The sequence below is a fragment of the Triturus cristatus genome, chromosome 7 (genome assembly GCF_964204655.1).
Source record: "Triturus cristatus chromosome 7, aTriCri1.1, whole genome shotgun sequence".
Lineage (NCBI taxonomy): Eukaryota > Metazoa > Chordata > Amphibia > Caudata > Salamandridae > Triturus > Triturus cristatus.
This window is the reverse complement of record NC_140590.1, coordinates 921,334,405-921,351,352: the sequence shown is the minus strand read 5'-3', so window position 1 is coordinate 921,351,352 and position 16,948 is coordinate 921,334,405. Positions and strand designations below refer to the sequence as shown.

The window sequence follows — 16,948 nt, the reverse complement described above, 5'->3', positions numbered from 1 at the left end:
TGTCTGAGAGGGTCTGTGAGTGGGTGCATGCATGTCTGAGAACGTGTGAGTGGGTTTGTTAGTATCTGAGTGGCTTTGTAAGTGGCTGTGACAGTGTCTCAGTATGTCTGTGAGTGGTTGTGTGGGTGGGTTTGTGAGCATCTGTGTGGGTGTGTGAGTAGACAGGTAGGTCTGCAAGTAAGTCCATCAGTTTCTGAGCAGATATGTGTGTCTTAGTGCATCTGTGAGAGGGTGTGTGATTGTCCTAGTGAGTCTGTGAGTGAGTTTGTGAGTATCTTGGTAGATATGTAAATGGGTGCATGAGTGTCTGAGTGGGGCTGTGAGAGGATCCTTGAGTACCTCAGAGGGTCTATCAGTAGGTCCATGAGTGGGTCTATGAATAGGTGTGTGAGTATCTGTGTGGGTCTGTGAGTGGCTGTGATAGTGCCTGTGTGGGTTTGTGATTAGGTGTGTGCATGTCTGAGTAGGTCTGTGAGTGGTTACCTCAGTGTCTGTATGGATCTGTGAGTGCATGTGTGAGTGTCTGTGTGGTTTGTGAGTGGGTGTGTGAATGCCTGTGTGTGTCAGTGAGTGGGTTTGTGAGTGTCTATGTGGGTGTATGAATGGCAGTGAGAGTGTCTGAGTAGGTTTATGAGTGGGTGTATGAGTGTGTGAGGGGGTCTGTGAGTAGGTGTGTCAGTGTCTGAATGGATCTGTGAGTAAGTGCATGAGTGTCTGAGTAGATCTGTGAGTGGGTACATGAATCTCTTAATGGGTCTGTGAGTGGGTGTGTGAGAAATATAGAGGGTCTATAAATAGATGTATAAGGGCCATATGTAGGTAATTTCTATTTACCGATTCCTAAATACCAAATTTTACCGATTCAGTATTTAAGAATCGGTAAATAGAATGTAGGTAAAAAATTGGTAAATTTTACCGATTCGGTAATATTCGTTATTACCGATTCGGTATTTACCGAATCGGTAATAAGGAATACCTTCCTAGTCATTCCTATGGGCCTGGAGGCCCATAGGAATGAATGGGAAGCCATTCACTATTACCGATTTGGTAAATACCGAATCGGTAATAGGGGGAGCATATTCAAGGGTGGCAGGGTGTCACATTGACACCCTGTCGCACCCCTGAATCGTGCATGTGTGCACATGTGGCGCACATACATGCCCTAAGGGCATGTATGTCTGCCACATGGCATTTCTAGAAAAGCACACAATTGCTTTTTAAAAGGTATTCGGTATTTACCACCAACCTGTAGTTGGTGGTAAATAAAGAATCCTTAAAACAAAAATGCACTCGCTTGAGTGCTCCCTACATAGGATTTAAGGATTCGGTAATCTACCGATTCGGTATTTTACCGATTCCTTAAAATAACGAATCGGTAAATGACCGCATCCTTAAATCCAGCCTCCTACATCTCAATTGCCTAAATACCGGTCGGTAACGGGAAATTTACTGATTTTCGGCTGTTACCGACCGGTATTTAGGTACCTACATATGGCCCTAAGTGTCTTACTGGTCTGTGAGTAGGTGTGTGAGTGGGTCTGTGATTTTGATTGCATGAGTGTCTGAGTGGGCCTGTGAGTGATGTGTGAGTTTCTAAGTGGGTCTGTGACTAGGTGCATGAGTGTCTGAGTGGGTGCATGAGTATGAAAGTGAGTCAGGTACATGAGTGTCTGAGTGCATGTGTGAGTGGGTATTAGAGTTTTTGAGTAGCTCTGTGAGTGGGTTTATGAGTATCTGTATGGGTATGTTAGGGTTGGGCGCAATGTGCGTAGTCGTGCTATGCAAAGCTCCGCGAAACAGTAAAAAATCTCCACGAGCATGCAAAAGTTCTGCAAACATGCGGAATTGCTTGTTCTGCCCGTTCGCGATGCTTTTTTCTTGTTCGTGAATGCTGTTTGCATGCTCGAGGAGAAATATCTTGCGAACACGCATTTTTAAAGCGCGAACATGCAAAAAAATTCTGCGAAGCCGCGGATCACAGAATTTTCGGCATTTCCACGTTCTACGCGGAACGCAAAATTATCCAAATTCGGCAAATTCTGTGAGCGGAGCGGAATTTACTGCCCAGGCCTAGGGTATATAACATGACAAGTGGGTCTGCGAGTAAGTTAATAAGTTTCTGAGTTGATGTGTGTATATTACTGGGTCTATGAGTGGCTCTGTGAGTGTCTTAGTGACTCTATGAGTGAGTGTGTCAATGCCTTAGTGGGTCTATGAGTGGGTGTGTGAGTGTATGAGTGGGTTTGAGAATGTCTTAGTGGATCTGTAAATGGGTCAATGATTTTCTGAGTGGGCCTGTGAGAGAATGTGTGAGTGTCTCAGAGGGTCTGTGAGTGGGTGCTTGAGTGATTCTATGATTGGGTGTGTGAGTGGTTTTGTGGGTTTGTGAGTAGGTATATGCATGTCTGAGTGGGTCTGTGAGTGGGTGCCCCAGTGTCTGTATGGATCTGTAAGTACGTGTGTTGAGTGTCTGTGTGGGTGTGTGAGTGGGTGTGTGAATGGCTGTTGGGGTCAGTGAGTGGGTATATGAATGACCGTGAGAGTTTCTGAATGGGTGTGTGAGTGGGTGCACAAGTGTGTGAGTGGGTCTATGAGTAGTTATCTCATTATATGAATGGATCTGTGAGTTAGTGCATGATCTGTGAGTGGCTGCATGATTGTCATGGGGCTGTGAGTGGGTTTGTGAGAATTTTAGTTGGTGTTTGAGTGGGTGTATGAATGTCTTAGTTATCTGTGAGCGGGTATGTGAGTGGGTCTGTGAGAGGATGCATGAGAGTCTGAGTGGGCCTATGAGTGGTGTGTGAGTGTCTTGAGTGGGTCTGTGACTAGGTGCATGAGTATCTGAGTGGGTGTATGAGTATTAAAGTGGGTCAGTGAGTGGGTACATGAGTATCTGAGTAGATATGTGAGTGGGTGCATGAGTGTCTTCGTGCATGTGTGAGTGGGTGTATTAGTGTTTGAGTGGCTGTGTGAATGGCTGTGACAGTGTCTCAGTGGGTCAGTGAGTGGGTGTATGAGTGTGTGAGTAGGTCTGTGAGGGGGTTTATGAGTGGCTGTGTGGGTATATGAAGTGACATGTGGGTCTGGGAGCAAGTGCATGAGTTTCTGAGTAGATTTGTGTATCTTAGTGGGTCTGTGAGTGGCTGTGAGGGGCTGTGTGAGTGTCTTAGTGAGTCTGTGAGTAAGTGCACCAATGCCTTGGTGGGTCTATGAGTGGTGGGTGTGTGTCTGAGTGGGTTTGTGAGTGTCTTAGTGGATCTGTAAATGGGTCAATGAGTGTCTGTGTGGGCCTGTGAGAGAATGTGTGAGTGTCTGTGAGTGGGTGCATGAGTAGGTCTATGACTGGGTGTATGGGTATCAGTGTGGGTTTTTGAGTAGGTATATGCATGTCGGAAGGGTCTGTGAGTGGATGCCTCAGTGTTTGTATGGATCTGTGAGTGCATGTGTGAGTATATGTGTGGGTTTGTGAGTGGGTGTGTAAATGCCTGTGTTAGTCAGTGAGTGGGTTTGTGAGTGTCTATGTGGTATATGAATGGCTGTTAGAGTTTCTGAGTAGGTGTGTGAGTGGGTACACAAGTATGTGAAGGGGTCTATGAGTGGGCGTCTCATTGTATGAATGGATCTGTGAGTAAGTGCATGAGTGTCTGAGTCAATCTGTGAGTGGGAGCATGATTGTCATAATAGGGCTGTGAGTGGGTTTGTGAGAATTCTAGTTGGTCTTGGAGTGGGCGTGTGTGTCTTAGTGGTCTGTGAGTAGGTGTGTGAGTGGGTCTGTGAGAGGATGTATGAGTGTCTGAGTGGGCCTGTGAGTGGTTTGTGAGTGTCTGAGTGGGTCTGTGGTTAGGTGCACGAGTGTCCGAGTAGGTGTGTGAATATGAAAGTGGGTAAGTGAGTGGGTGCTTGAGTGTCTGAATGGGTCTGTGAGTGGGTGCATGAGTGTCTGAGTGCATGTGTGAGGGTGTGTGTTAGTGTCTGTGGCTCTGTGAGTGGCTGTGACAGTGTCTCAGTGGGTCAGTGAGTGGGTGTATGAGTGTGTGAATGGGTGTGTGAGTGTCAATGTGGGTGTATGAGTGGACAAGTGGGCCTGTGAGTACATACATACATTTTTGAGTAGATGTGTGCATCCTAGTGGGTCTGTGAGTGGGTATATCAATGTCTTAGTGGGTCTATGAGTGGGTATGTGAGTGTCTTAGTGGGTCTGTGAGCGGGTTTGTGATTGTCTTAACGGATTTGTAAATGAGTGCATGAGTGTCTGAGTGGACCTGAGAGAGGGTGCGTGAGTGTCTGAGAGGATATGTGAGTGGGTACATCAATGGGTCTATGACTGGGTGTGTGAATGTCTGTGTGGGTCTGTGAGTGGTTGCAAGAGTATCTGTGTGGGTTTATGAGTAGGTGTGTGAATGTCTGAGTGTGTCTGTGAGAGGGTACCTCAGTGTCTGGATCAGAGAGTGTGTGTGTGAGTGTCTGTGGGTTTTTCAGTTGGTGAATAAATGCCTGTGTACGTCAGTGAGCAGGTTTGTGAGTGTGTGCATGAGTGTGTGAGCGGGTCTGTGGGTAGGTATGTCAGTGTCTTAATAGATCTGTGATTAAGTGCATGAGTGTCTGAGTAGATCTGTAAGTGGGTGCATGATTATGTTAATGCTTCTGTGAGTGGGTATCTGAGTGTTTTAGTGGGTCTGTGAGTGGGTGTGTGAGTGTCTTAATAGCGTATGAGTAGGTGTGCGAGTGGGTCTGAGAATGGGTACATGAGTGTCTGAGAGGGCCTGTCAGTGGTGTGTGAGTGTCTGAGAGGGTCTGTGACTGGATGGATGAGCATCTGAGTGAGTGTGTGAGGATACAAGTGGGTCAGTGAATGGGTGCATGTATGTCTGAGTAGGGCTGTGAGTGTGTATATAAGTGTCTGAGTGGGTCTATGAGTAGACGTTACAGTGTCTATGAGTGGGTGTATGAGTGCGTGACTGGCTCTGTGAGTGGGTATGTGAGTGTCTGTGGGTGTGCCCATAGACAAATGGGGTATAAGTAAGTACATAAGAGTCTGAGTGGATGTGTGTGTCTTAGTGGGTATGTGAGTGGCTGTGTGAGTGTCTTAGAGAATCTGTAAGTGGCTGTGTGAATGTCTTAGTAGGTCTGTGACTGGGTTTGTGGGTGTCTTAGTGGGTCTGTAAATGAGTGCATGAGTGTCTGAGTGGGCCAGTGAGAGTGAGTATCTGAGAGGGTGCATGAGTGGGTGTATCTGTGGGTTTATGACTGGGTGTATGTGTGTCTGTGAGTAGCTACGAGAGTGTCTGTGTAGATTTGTGAGTAGATATGTGCTTCTCTGGGTGGGTCTGTGAGTTGGTGTCTTAATTTCTCTATAGATCTATGAATGGGTGTGTGAGTGTGTAGGTCTGCAAGTGGGTATATGAGTATCTGTGTGAGTCTGGGAGTGGGTGTGTGAATATCTGTGTGTGTCTGTGAGTGGTTTGAGTGTCCGTGTGGGTGCATGAGTGGCTGTGAGAATGTGTGTGAGTGTCTGTGTGGGTGAGGAAGTGAGCCTAAGTAAGTGCATGAGTGGATCTGTGAGTGGGTACATGAGTGTCTGAGTACGTCTGTGAGGGGGTGGGTATCTAAGAACATCTGTCTTTGGCTGCATGAGTGTCTGAGTGGGACTGTGGGTGTATTTGTGAGTATCTGTGTGGGTATGTGAATGGATGAATAAGTGTCTGTGTAGGTCTGTGAGTAGGTATGTGAGCATCTGTATGGGTCTGTAATTGTGTGTATCCCTGTTTTGAATTAATTTGGAACTTTTTGAAAACCACACCATATCTTTATGTATAAGACAATAACAGATATTATTGAGGTTTATTCTTATTCAATTCCCCAAATGTTAAACTCTATTGCTGTGCCATACCCATTTAATGATGAAATCATTGGAGTCTGTTTCTGCTTTTGTTGAAACACTTCATGAACTTTTTTAGTTTGATATGATCCTAATTCAATGTAAATAAATTTCATATTTGAATATTTTCATAGTTCCAAAAGTAAATCCTGTTGACTATTTTAATTCGTATCCATTTCTTGAATTATACAGGTGATATCAACAGATCATATTCTCAACCAGAGAGCATGAAAGTAATGAGCAAGTATGGGATGCCAGACACAGGAAAACAAGTAGAGGTATTCAACATTTTTGAAAAGTGAATACAGATTAATTGCACTGCAACGGTTTCTGTCAAGTATTAACCTTAAAACAATTCACACAATGATCAATTCCCCTGGTATAAAGAAACCTTCTGCTGAAATTCCTGAGGTGGAGTAAATCCAATTAGTTTATGCTATTGAACCTTATTATAACTGCCAAGCACATTGTAGCTCAAAGACTTTCCTGCATAAGGGTCAATACCAAGAAGGATTAAGGAAAGGATAGCACCTTGAACTAAGTGACTATTAGGCCTGGGTGGTTAATTCTGTTCCGCTCGCAGAATTAGGGTAATTTTGCGTTCTGCAGAGAACGCGGAATTGGCAATAATTCCACGATCCACGGCTTCGCGGAATTTTTGGCTTGTTCGTGCTTTCAAAATGCGTGTTCGCAAGATATTTTCCCCAGAGGATGCAACCAGCGTTTGTGAACAGGAAAAAAGCATCGCGAATGGGCGGAACAAGCAATTCCGCATGTTCGCGGAATTTCTGCGTGCTCGCAGAGATTTTTTACCATTTTGTGCCGAGCTTTGCGTAGCGCGACTACGCAAATTCCGCCCACCCCTTGTGAATATCTCTTCCTAAATAGTAGGTTCTATTCATCGAGGGGGGAGCTCCAATTCAGTCATGTAGACTGTTGTAGCATTGCTGACTCCAAGAATCTAATTGAAGGTGAAGCGGCAATTTCTGTTACGGGTACATTCTGGTTATGTTTGTAATATTTGGAGCTAACATTTGGTGGTTGTGGACCTCTGTTTCCTTGAGAGGAAGTGTTTTTATTGAGAAATAATTCTGCCAACTGAAATTCATCTCAGATATTAGTGTGGTTGAGAGTGCTGTAAACTAAATCACACTGAACTTTATTCACATATTTTTCCTGCTACTTTTGGTGTGCTTGAAATGGGTAATGTTTTATTTTTTTATTTTGAGCAGGGGTCCCTTATTAAGTGTCATTGCAGGATTATGAATTAAAAGTAGGTGTGGGCTTAACTTGTGTAATTCCATGTAGCTTAATCACTCGTCATTACCCAGGAATTCCATGAGATTATGCAGATTTACGGGAGAAAAGTAATGTTGGAGCCGGCCTCGTGGCGTGGTCCTGTTCCCCCTCGCCAAGCCACACGAGGTCCCCTGCCCCTCGGGGCTCCTCCATTTTGGATTGTACGTGACTCTGCGCACCAGCCTACGTGACCCCGCTCAACCCGGCCTCGGCCCCAGCAAGCCCCGACATCAAGGCACCAACAACTGGCCAGGGGGTACCACGTGAACACTTCCCCACTCCCGGCGGAGGGCAGTATCGATGGGACCCCCAACCGTCCTCCCACACCTAGGTGTGATCGCCCCACAGCTCTCCTGGGCCTGGCGCCTCTCCTGCTGAGCGTCTGGCTGCTCCCGACCCGACCTCTCCGCCCCCCCCGGGCGCAAGGGTCCGGACATCAGAGGGCTCCAGACCTATATCTGGGGCGACCCTGCAACAGGACAGCAGTTGTATCCCGGAGTCAAGAGCCCTGCTGATCGGATCGCGGCTGACCCTACGAAGAAAGACTCACCCTGGAACCACGCTCTGAGCCCTGCTGACTACGTCGCGGCTCCACCGTGCTTAAAGACCTTCACGAACCTTTGGGGCCCTGCTGATGCTGTCGCGGCCCGACCTTGTTGAACTTGCCATCAGAGCCCAGCTGACCTCGTCGCGGCTCGACCGAAGCGGACCTACCACCGGAGCCCTGCTGACTGTGTCGCGGCTCGACCCAAGCGGAACTACCACCCGAGCCCTGCAGACACCGTCGCGGCTCTCCACGTCCGAGCTGCTTTGAGACTGGCACCTGCCGCTCCGGTTCCCGGAGCCACCTTCGGCCTAACGCAAGGTCTGGCGCAGAGCTTCCCCGTACCAGGATGGTACTAAGACTGTCCCGCTACCCTGTCCCTACAAAGACATTGAGACTCTTTCTGGATCTCTCGATCCCCCTGTAAATATTTCGAATGTGCTGCTATTGATAAAGTACCTAGATAAGCAACTGATACGGAATCCTGTGTGGTGGTGTTACTGGGCCTAGTACGATCATAGGAGAAAGACCTCTCCTAGGAGGCTTCTCAGCGGCGCTCGGCTATAACTTTGCGGTAGGAAGGTGCCCTGGAGTGGTCCCCCTGACTCCCCGGTGGTCCTCCCTCCAACATTTGGTGGCCAGCGACGGGATCCGAGCCAGACGCAATCGTACGGGCAAGTAACGCACCCGCTACCTAACCAGACGGAAAAAGAAAGAGAACCATGAGCAGCCAAGAAACAACCATGGCCGCAACCTTCCAGCAAGAAAGGTTGGAAGAATACACCCACAAAGAATTGAAACAATTCTGCAAGGACAAAGGGATCCCAACCACAGGATTGGGCACCAAGGAAGAAATGCAGAAAGCCCTGAAAGCCTGGGCAGAATCCGAGGCCACTCCACCCCAAGGCGAAGGGACCTCGGCCCGGGACGAAAACCTGCCGCCGACCATGACCCCGGCAGATGGGGGACGAAGCATCCCGGAAGCCGGCCTATCCCACAAAGAAATGCGAGAATGGGAGAGGGTCCGGACACACGAATTGGAACTCGCACGACTCCGGCTGGACGGTGAACTCCTGCTGGCGGAGAAAAAGTTGGCCTTGGAGCAACTGCGGCTGCAGGAGGAAATCGAAGAAAAGAAACGGCATCGAGAACTAGAAGAGAAACGGCTAACCCTCGAGCACGAGAGGGGCCTCAAGGAACTCAAACTGAAATCCAAAACGGGGGAGACCAGCACCCCCGGATCCCGGGACGCTCTGCCACTGACCGAGCCAAAGGTTCATATCCCCAAGGATATCGTCAAGGAGTACTATAAAAACAACGACATCCAGCAATGGTTCCGAGCATACGAGGTAGCCATGACCTCCCATCGGGTACCCCGGAAGGATTGGGGTGCCGGCCTATGGGGGAGGTTCCTCAGCGAGGGCCGGGATACCCTGCTGCAACTCCCCGACGCGGTGATGACCTCATACGACCACATGAAAGAGGCCCTACTCACCCGCTACGGACTATCAGCCGAAATGTACCGGCAGCGCTTCCGGGACTGCAAGAAGCTCCCCGGTACCACCTGGGTCAAATACGTGGACTTCTTCAGCAGAGCCTTTGAAGAGTGGATAAGAGGGAGCAAGGTCACCTCGTACAACGAACTGTTCGACCTCATTGTCTGGGAGCACCTCGCCAACAACTTTGTCGAACTAAGGCAACACCTCCTTGACAGCAAACTGACCGAGCCCCGGAAGCTCGCCGCCGAAGCCGACCGATGGGTCAACACCTGGGTCCCCCGGAACCCCATGGGGGACTACCAACGGAGTACCACGGGACCTCCTCGCCAGCGGGGCGGAGGAGGAGGGTCCCACCGCAGTCGAGAATTCCCGGCCGGGCCGCCCCGAAGCCCGCCACGAGGCCAAGCCGCCAACTACACGTCCCCGACCCTGGTCCGTAGGGGGACCCCCATCGCCAGGCCTGGACCCCGACCAACAGTGACCTGCTTCAGCTGCCAACAGACAGGCCACTATGCGAGCGACCTGGCCTGCCCCGTGAACCGACGAAACGGGACCGCTGGGCCCTCTCCCCGACAAATAGCCGCCGCAGCCCTGGGGGAAGGAGAGGAAGAGGAGGAAAACCGGGACGTCGGGTCCCCCGAGTGGGAACCGGCTGCCATGTCACTCGTATGCTTGGGCACCCGAGAAATGGTGCCCCGAGCCCCCATCCCGAGCAACACCCAGAAGTACCAACAGTGGGTCACCATCAATGGGCAACGGGCCGAAGCCCTCCGTGACACTGGGACCAGTGTGACCGCTGTCCGCTGCCACCTGGTGACCCCCGAACAGATCCTGTCGCATGTCCTATGCCCTGTCCGGACCGCGGACAACACCGAAAGCATGTGCCGGATGGCCCGGATCCCCTTCGAGTGGGGAGGAGTGTCAGGCACCCTGAAAGTAACTGTCCGCGACGAGGCTCCAGTGGATTGCCTCCTGGGGAACGACCTGGAGAGCTCCCCCTGGGCCCAGGTGGAGCGCTGAGAGCATCTGGGGATGCTAGGGCTGCCCGAATGGGCCTGCGCCACCACCCGGTCCATGACCGCCCAACCAGCCGCGGCCCCCGTCGAGCCTGCGGGTCCAGAACTGCCACCCTCCCCCGGCACGGAGGAGCCTGACGAGGAGGCCGGGCCATCCGAACTTTCCCCCGACGAGGCCGCCTCCATCAGCGAGATCCCCGAGCTGGCCCAGTGGCGCCACGACGGGGGCCCCACCCGCGAACAGTTCCAACAAGAACAGAAGGCCTGCCCGTCCCTCGAGGGGGCCCGACCGCAAGCGGCCGCCCAGGCCACGGGGGACCCCATGGGAACCCACTGGATCTATTGGGACAATGACTTGTTATATAGCGAACAGAAAGTCGCCGAACTAGGAGCCAGCCGTGTGCTGGTGGTTCCCCTCCGATTCCGAGAGTTCCTCCTGAACCTGGCGCATGACGTGCCCCTCGCCGGACACCTCGGGCGAGACAAGACCTACAGCCGCTTGGTGACCCATTTTTATTGGCCCCGAATGCGGAGAGACGTGAACCACCACTGCCGGTCCTGCCAGACCTGCCAAGCCAGCGGGAAAACCGGGGGTCGAGTCAAGGCCCCCCTCCAACCATTTCCAGCCGTCCACACCCCGTTCGAACGGGTAGGGATCGACATCGTGGGGCTCCTCGACCCCCGAACTGCCCTGGGCCACCGCTTCATCCTGGTACTGGTCGACCACGCCACCCGATACCCAGAGGCCATCCCCCTCCGAACTGTGACAGCTCCAGTGGTGGGCCGGGCCCTCATGGGCATCTTCTCCAGGGTGGGGTTCCCCCGAGAAGTGGTGAGCGACAGGGGTACGAACTTCATCTCGAAATACATGAGATCCCTCTGGCAGCAATGTGGGGTCACCTACAAGTACCACCCCTTACCACCCCCAGGGGAACGGACTGGTCGAGCGGTTCAACAGAACCTTGAAAGGAATGATCCAGGGCCTGGAAGAGCCCCTGAGGAGGAGATGGGGCGTCCTGCTGCCATGCCTCCTGTTCACCTATCGAGAGGTTCCACAGAAATCCCTGGGCTTCAGCCCCTTCGAACTGTTGTATGGGCACCCCGTCCGAGGGCCCCTCAGCCTGGTCAAAGAGGGCTGGGAGGCGAGCGTCCAAGATGCCCCCCCCGACGTCTACAGGTACCTCTTGACCCTGCGGAACCAGACTCGGAAGTTCCGGGCCCTGGCAGAAGCCAACCTCAAAGCCAGCCAAGAAGACATGAAACGCTGGTATGACGAAAATGCCTCGACCATCGAGTTCGAGCCGGGCCAGCAAGTCTGGGTCATGTCGCCCGTGGACCCCTGCGCCCTTCAGGACAAATGGACCGGGCCCTTCAAGGTGGTTGAGAAGAAGAGCCCCGTCACCTACTTGGTCGACATGGAGTCCCCAAGGAACCCCCTCCGGGTCCTGCACGCCAACCGGCTCAAGCCCCACTTTGCCCGAACCGAACTAAGCCTGCTGCTGGCTACCGACGATGGGGGCGAAAGCGACTCCGAGCCCCAACCCGACCCCCTGGGGTCCTCGGACCAAGACGGCTCCATGGAGGGCGTCAAACTCTCCACCACCCTGACCCCAGAACAGCGCCATGACTGCCGGCAGCTGCTGCAACCCTTCTCTGCCCTCTTCTCTCTCACGCCCGGGGTGACCCCCTGGTGCGTCCACGACGTGGATACCGGGGACAGCCCCCCTGTGCGACACAGCGCCTACAGAGTGCCCAATCGGGTCCGAGCCTGCATACAAACGGAGGTCTCCAAGATGCTCGCCCTCGGAGTCATCGAGCCATCCGACAGCCCGTGGGCCAGCCCTGTGGTCTTGGTGCCGAAGGCCGCCGCCCCCGGCACCCCCCCGGAACTCAGATTTTGTGTGGACTACAGGGGCCTAAACGCAGTCACCAAGAGCGATGCCCACCCCCTGCCATGGGCAGACGAGCTGATCGACCGCTTAGGGGCCGCCCGCTACCTAAGCACTTTTGATCTCACCGCTGGGTACTGGCAGATCGGGCTAACCCCCGGCGCCCAGGAACGATCCGCCTTCACCACCCCCGATGGGCACTACCACTTTTGGGTGATGCCCTTCGGTATGAAGAACGCCCCAGCGACCTTCCAGAGACTGGTGAACAAGGTCCTGGCCGGACTAGAAGCCTTCAGCGCGGCCTACTTAGACGACATTGCAGTCTTCAGCAACCACTGGGCCGCGCACTTAGGACACCTCAGAGAAGTCCTGGCCGCTCTCCAAAGGGCCGGGCTCACGATTAAGGCCAGCAAGTGCCAGATCGGTCAAGGATCAGTGACCTATCTGGGCCATCAGGTGGGGAGTGGCCAGGTGGCGCCCCTCCAGTTGAAGGTTGATGCCATCCAGGCGTGGGAGCCCCCCGCCACCCAAACAGCTGTCCGGGCCTTCTTAGGCTTCACAGGCTACTACCGGCGATTTATCAAAGACTATGGCAGTATTGTGGGCCCCCTCACGGAGCTCACTTCCAAAAAGCAGCCCAAGATGGTGCACTGGACACCCCGCTGTCAGACCGCTTTTGAAACCCTCAAGGCGGCAATGTGCGCTGCCCCTGTACTACAGGCCCCTGACTACGGCAAGGAATTCGTGGTTCAGACGGATGCCTCGGAGTATGGGGTTGGGGCGGTCCTCTCCCAGATGGACACCGAGGGCCTCGACAGACCTGTGGCCTTCATCAGCCGCCGACTGCTGTCCCGAGAACAGAGGTGGAGCACCATCGAGCGGGAGGCCTTCGCCGTGGCATGGGCTCTCAAAAAGCTCCGGCCCTACCTTTTCGGCACCCACTTCCGAGTCCAGACCGACCACCAGCCCCTGCGGTGGCTAATGCAGATGCGGGGCGAGAACCCCAAATTGTTGCGATGGTCCATCTCGCTGCAAGGGATGGACTTCACCGTAGAGCACCGGCCCGGCAACGACCACGCCAATGCCGACGGCCTATCCAGATTCTTCCGCCTCGGCGAGGAGAACCCCCAAGGAGATGGGTGACTCTCCCTGCCTTCAGCTGGGGGGGACGCTTGTTGGAGCCGGCCTCGTGGCGTGGTCCTGTTCCCCCTCGCCAAGCCGCACGAGGTCCCCTGCCCCTTGGGGCTCCTCCATTTTGGATTGTACGTGACTCTGCGCACCAGCCTACGTGACCCAGCTCAACCCGGCCTCGGCCCCAGCAAGCCCCGACATCAAGGCACCAACAACAGGCCAGGGGGTACCACGTGAACACTTCCCCACTCCCGGCGGAGGGCAGTATCGATGGGACCCCCAACCGTCCTCCCACACCTAGGTGTGATCGCCCCACAGCTCTCCTGGGCCTGGCGCCTCTCCTTCTGAGCGTCTGGCCGCTCCCGACCCGGCCTCTCCGCCCCCCCGGGCGCAAGGGTCCGGACATCAAAGGGCTCCAGACCTATATCTGGGGCGACCCTGCAACAGGACGGCAGTTGTATCCCGGAGTCAAGAGCCCTGCTGATCGGATCGCGGCTGACGCTACGAAGAAAGACTCACCCTGGAACCACGCTCTGAGCCCTGCTGACTACATCGCGGCTCCACCGTGCTTAAAGACCTTCACGAACCTTTGGGGCCCTGCTGACGCTGTCGCGGCCCGACCTTGTTGAACTTGCCATCAGAGCCCAGCTGACCTCGTCGCGGCTCGACCGAAGCGGACCTACCACCGGAGCCCTGCTGACTGTGTCGCGGCTCGACCCAAGCGGAACTACCACCCGAGCCCTGCAGACACCGTCGCGGCTCTCCACGTCCGAGCTGCTTTGAGACTGGCACCTGCCGCTCCGGTCCCCGGAGCCACCTTCGGCCTAACGCAAGGTCTGGCGCAGAGCTTCCCCGTACCAGGCTGGTACTAAGGCTGTCCCGCTACCCTGTCCCTACAAAGACATTGAGACTCTTTCTGGATCTCTCGATCCCCCTGTAAATATTTCGAATGTGCTGCTATTGATAAAGTACCTAGATAAGCAACTGATACGGAATCCTGTGTGGTGGTGTTACTCGGCCTAGTACGATCATAGGAGAAAGACCTCTCCTAGGAGGCTTCTCAGCGGCGCTCAGCTATAACTTTGCGGTAGGAAGGTGCCCCGGAGTGGTCCCCCTGACTCCCCGGTGGTCCTCCCTCCAACAAGTAATTCTGTGTTTGGCACTATTTCTTAGTACAAAAATGCCCATTCACATCCAAAATCGACCAAAGGTGCAATTTGCTCAGAGAAATAGCGCTAAAAGCAACAGAACACAAATAGGGAGTATTCCTGGAGTACAATTTTTCTCCCAACTGACTCCCAGTATTTCTCACTATTTTCTTAGGGAAAAATGCCCCCTCATGTCCAAAATGGATGCACAGGTGCATTTTGCACCATCGAACTGCGCTAAATGCAGTAGAACATGAATAGCAAGTGTGAGAGGCCACTCCATTGTGCTCACGCAGTAGGATTGTTTTCCCTGAAATTACTATTAATTGCGCAGTGAACAGTAATCGCATAATTATCAGTAATTCTGCGTCAAAGAGTAATGTGGAATTACCAAAATTAATCAAAATTCCACACAGGCCTAATCAAAAGGCCTAGTACCACTCATATTTAATTGTTCAGCTGGGTAAAACGATTTCCAGTTGCACCTCTGAAGGAAGTATTTGGGATTTGCAAGACCAAACATTTGAATTGTCTTCCAGGGAAGGATGTGCTTCGGCATAGAAACTAACCCTTCTCAATAACTTCTCACTGGGACTAATAACTCTACTGTGGATAACCAGTTTGATTGCTAGAACTTTTGATCATAGATGCAGTGGCTTAGAGAGAGTCTGCACACAGAAAATGTTGACGATCTGTATGTGAGTTACAGAGAAGGAAAGTGCTGGAATCCCAAAGTGGGTTAGAATGAACTGTGAGTGTTTAATTTTGCTCCTATGATCGAGACGGGAAAGGTCCTTGATTTTCTATGTGTGGGCAAATTTAGAAGAAAAAGTCAAAAGTGGTCTTGGTCTCAAGTATAGGACTTTGGTCAGGGAGAAATAAGCAAGTGAGAACTCCATGATGGGAATTAAACTCTCACGGCATTGATTACATCACATTCTGGTAAAAAGGGGTGTGGGTCATTTTAGGGTAGCTAGGAATTGAATGTTTGGCATTCTGCACACTGACAATAGTTTGCTCTCTAAAAATGGGTGACTGAATCACATCTGCCTTAGTAAAAGAAAAGAGGATTATTGCTGCTCCCTGGTGAAGAACATTAGGTGATGCAGCCTTAGTTACGAGTGCATCGCTCTTAGATTAAGACTGACTGTCATGTCTAAAGTAAACTGCCTCCTGTGTTCTATGTAAAGCCCAGTGGTCAGCTATTGTACCAGCACCAATTGTGGATAGCTTTGGCCTAAAGCCTAAATATGCCTGGTGTGGTTTAGAGTACAGAGTAGCCTCCATCCTTGAACGCTGAGTTATGATGCAGACCGGACCATTTTGAAGATTAGGAACAACCTTGAAATCATTGCATAGTAGATGTTAAACTTCCAGATGCTGTGTCCATGTTTAATGAGCTTGTTAAAACCAGTCCTGAGGATATAGAAGTAGCTGTATATTACTGCTACTTAAATACTCTTCGATGGAACTTTTCCTCCCAGAGACAAACTTTATTTTTGTGAGAACTGTCTGAAGACTCAAGAGGTTTAGAAGTAGCTATTAGAAATAGATGGGGTCTTTGTGGACAGCAAAACATGTACAGCAAGTGCTGCAGTGACCATAGTTCAATTGTGTGGAATACTACTCAGACAGGTCTCTCTTAGAAGTCTACTGACACATATCTAGGCTTGGGCATAGTTTGTGGAGTTTTGCTACGTGGAACTCCGCAAAGTTACAAAAAATCTCTGCGCAGTTCTACAAGTGGCGGAGTGCAGTGCGAACTGCAGTTCGCGCTGGTATTCCTGACGCTTTGGTAGAAATTCTACCCAAGCGGCAGCTTGCGCTCGCAAACTTCCTGTTTGTGATTGCGAATTTACCGTTCGCGATCGCGAGCAGGGAAAAAACTCCGCTGCACTACGGGAAATCGAGTTATCTGCACTCGGCAAGCTCCTCGGATTGCGGAGTGGAGAAAACTCTGCAAACTCCACAAACGGAGCAGAGTTCAGGCCCAGGCCTACACATATCTCGGGCCTTAGGAAGGTATTGAACTCAAAACAAACCTTAATGAGCGAACCAATTGACAGAAGGTACCAAGGGCATGCACCGATTTTTTTATACTGCATCAGTCATCAAAAATAATTTTCTACAAGCTGGAACATGTCTTTTTAGAATTTACTTCTTACTCAGAGCTCTTGATGAGCTTCTCCACTGAAAGGACAGTCATCATCATCATCATCAGAAAAACTTTATTCGGTTTTTGCTTTCACACCATAAAAGTTGCATTAACATAAAACAGTTTAAATAAAAATGCATAAGTTAAGATAACAACCAATACAGCAGTTGATATTACATGGAATAAATAAATAAAAAAAGCCTGAGGAAATACTCTTTACACATCCATATAACTCCTAGATTTAACAGTGGCTTTTAAAAACCCTACTATAAAAAATATACAGTCCTCTTTCATTAATTGCAGGTACAGAAGTGCCGGTCGAGCCTGTCTAAAATTCATTCTTTTTAAAATAGGAACCAGAAAGCGTTTACGCGGAATTTCATATAATT

The 16,948-nt window shown here is 51.5% G+C and overlaps 1 protein-coding gene across 7 annotated transcripts in view; it reads left to right on the top strand.

Moving 5' to 3' along the window:
- The window catches only part of LCP2 (lymphocyte cytosolic protein 2), a 581,277-nt gene that overhangs the window by 510,475 nt on the left and 53,854 nt on the right, over positions 1 to 16,948 (top strand). For all 7 annotated transcript variants that reach the window (XM_085617865.1, XM_085617869.1, XM_085617864.1 and 4 more), the window contains one exon: positions 6,071 to 6,156. In XM_085617865.1, the coding sequence (XP_085473991.1) occupies positions 6,071 to 6,156 (86 nt within the window). The remainder of the gene's footprint in view (positions 1 to 6,070; positions 6,157 to 16,948) is intronic.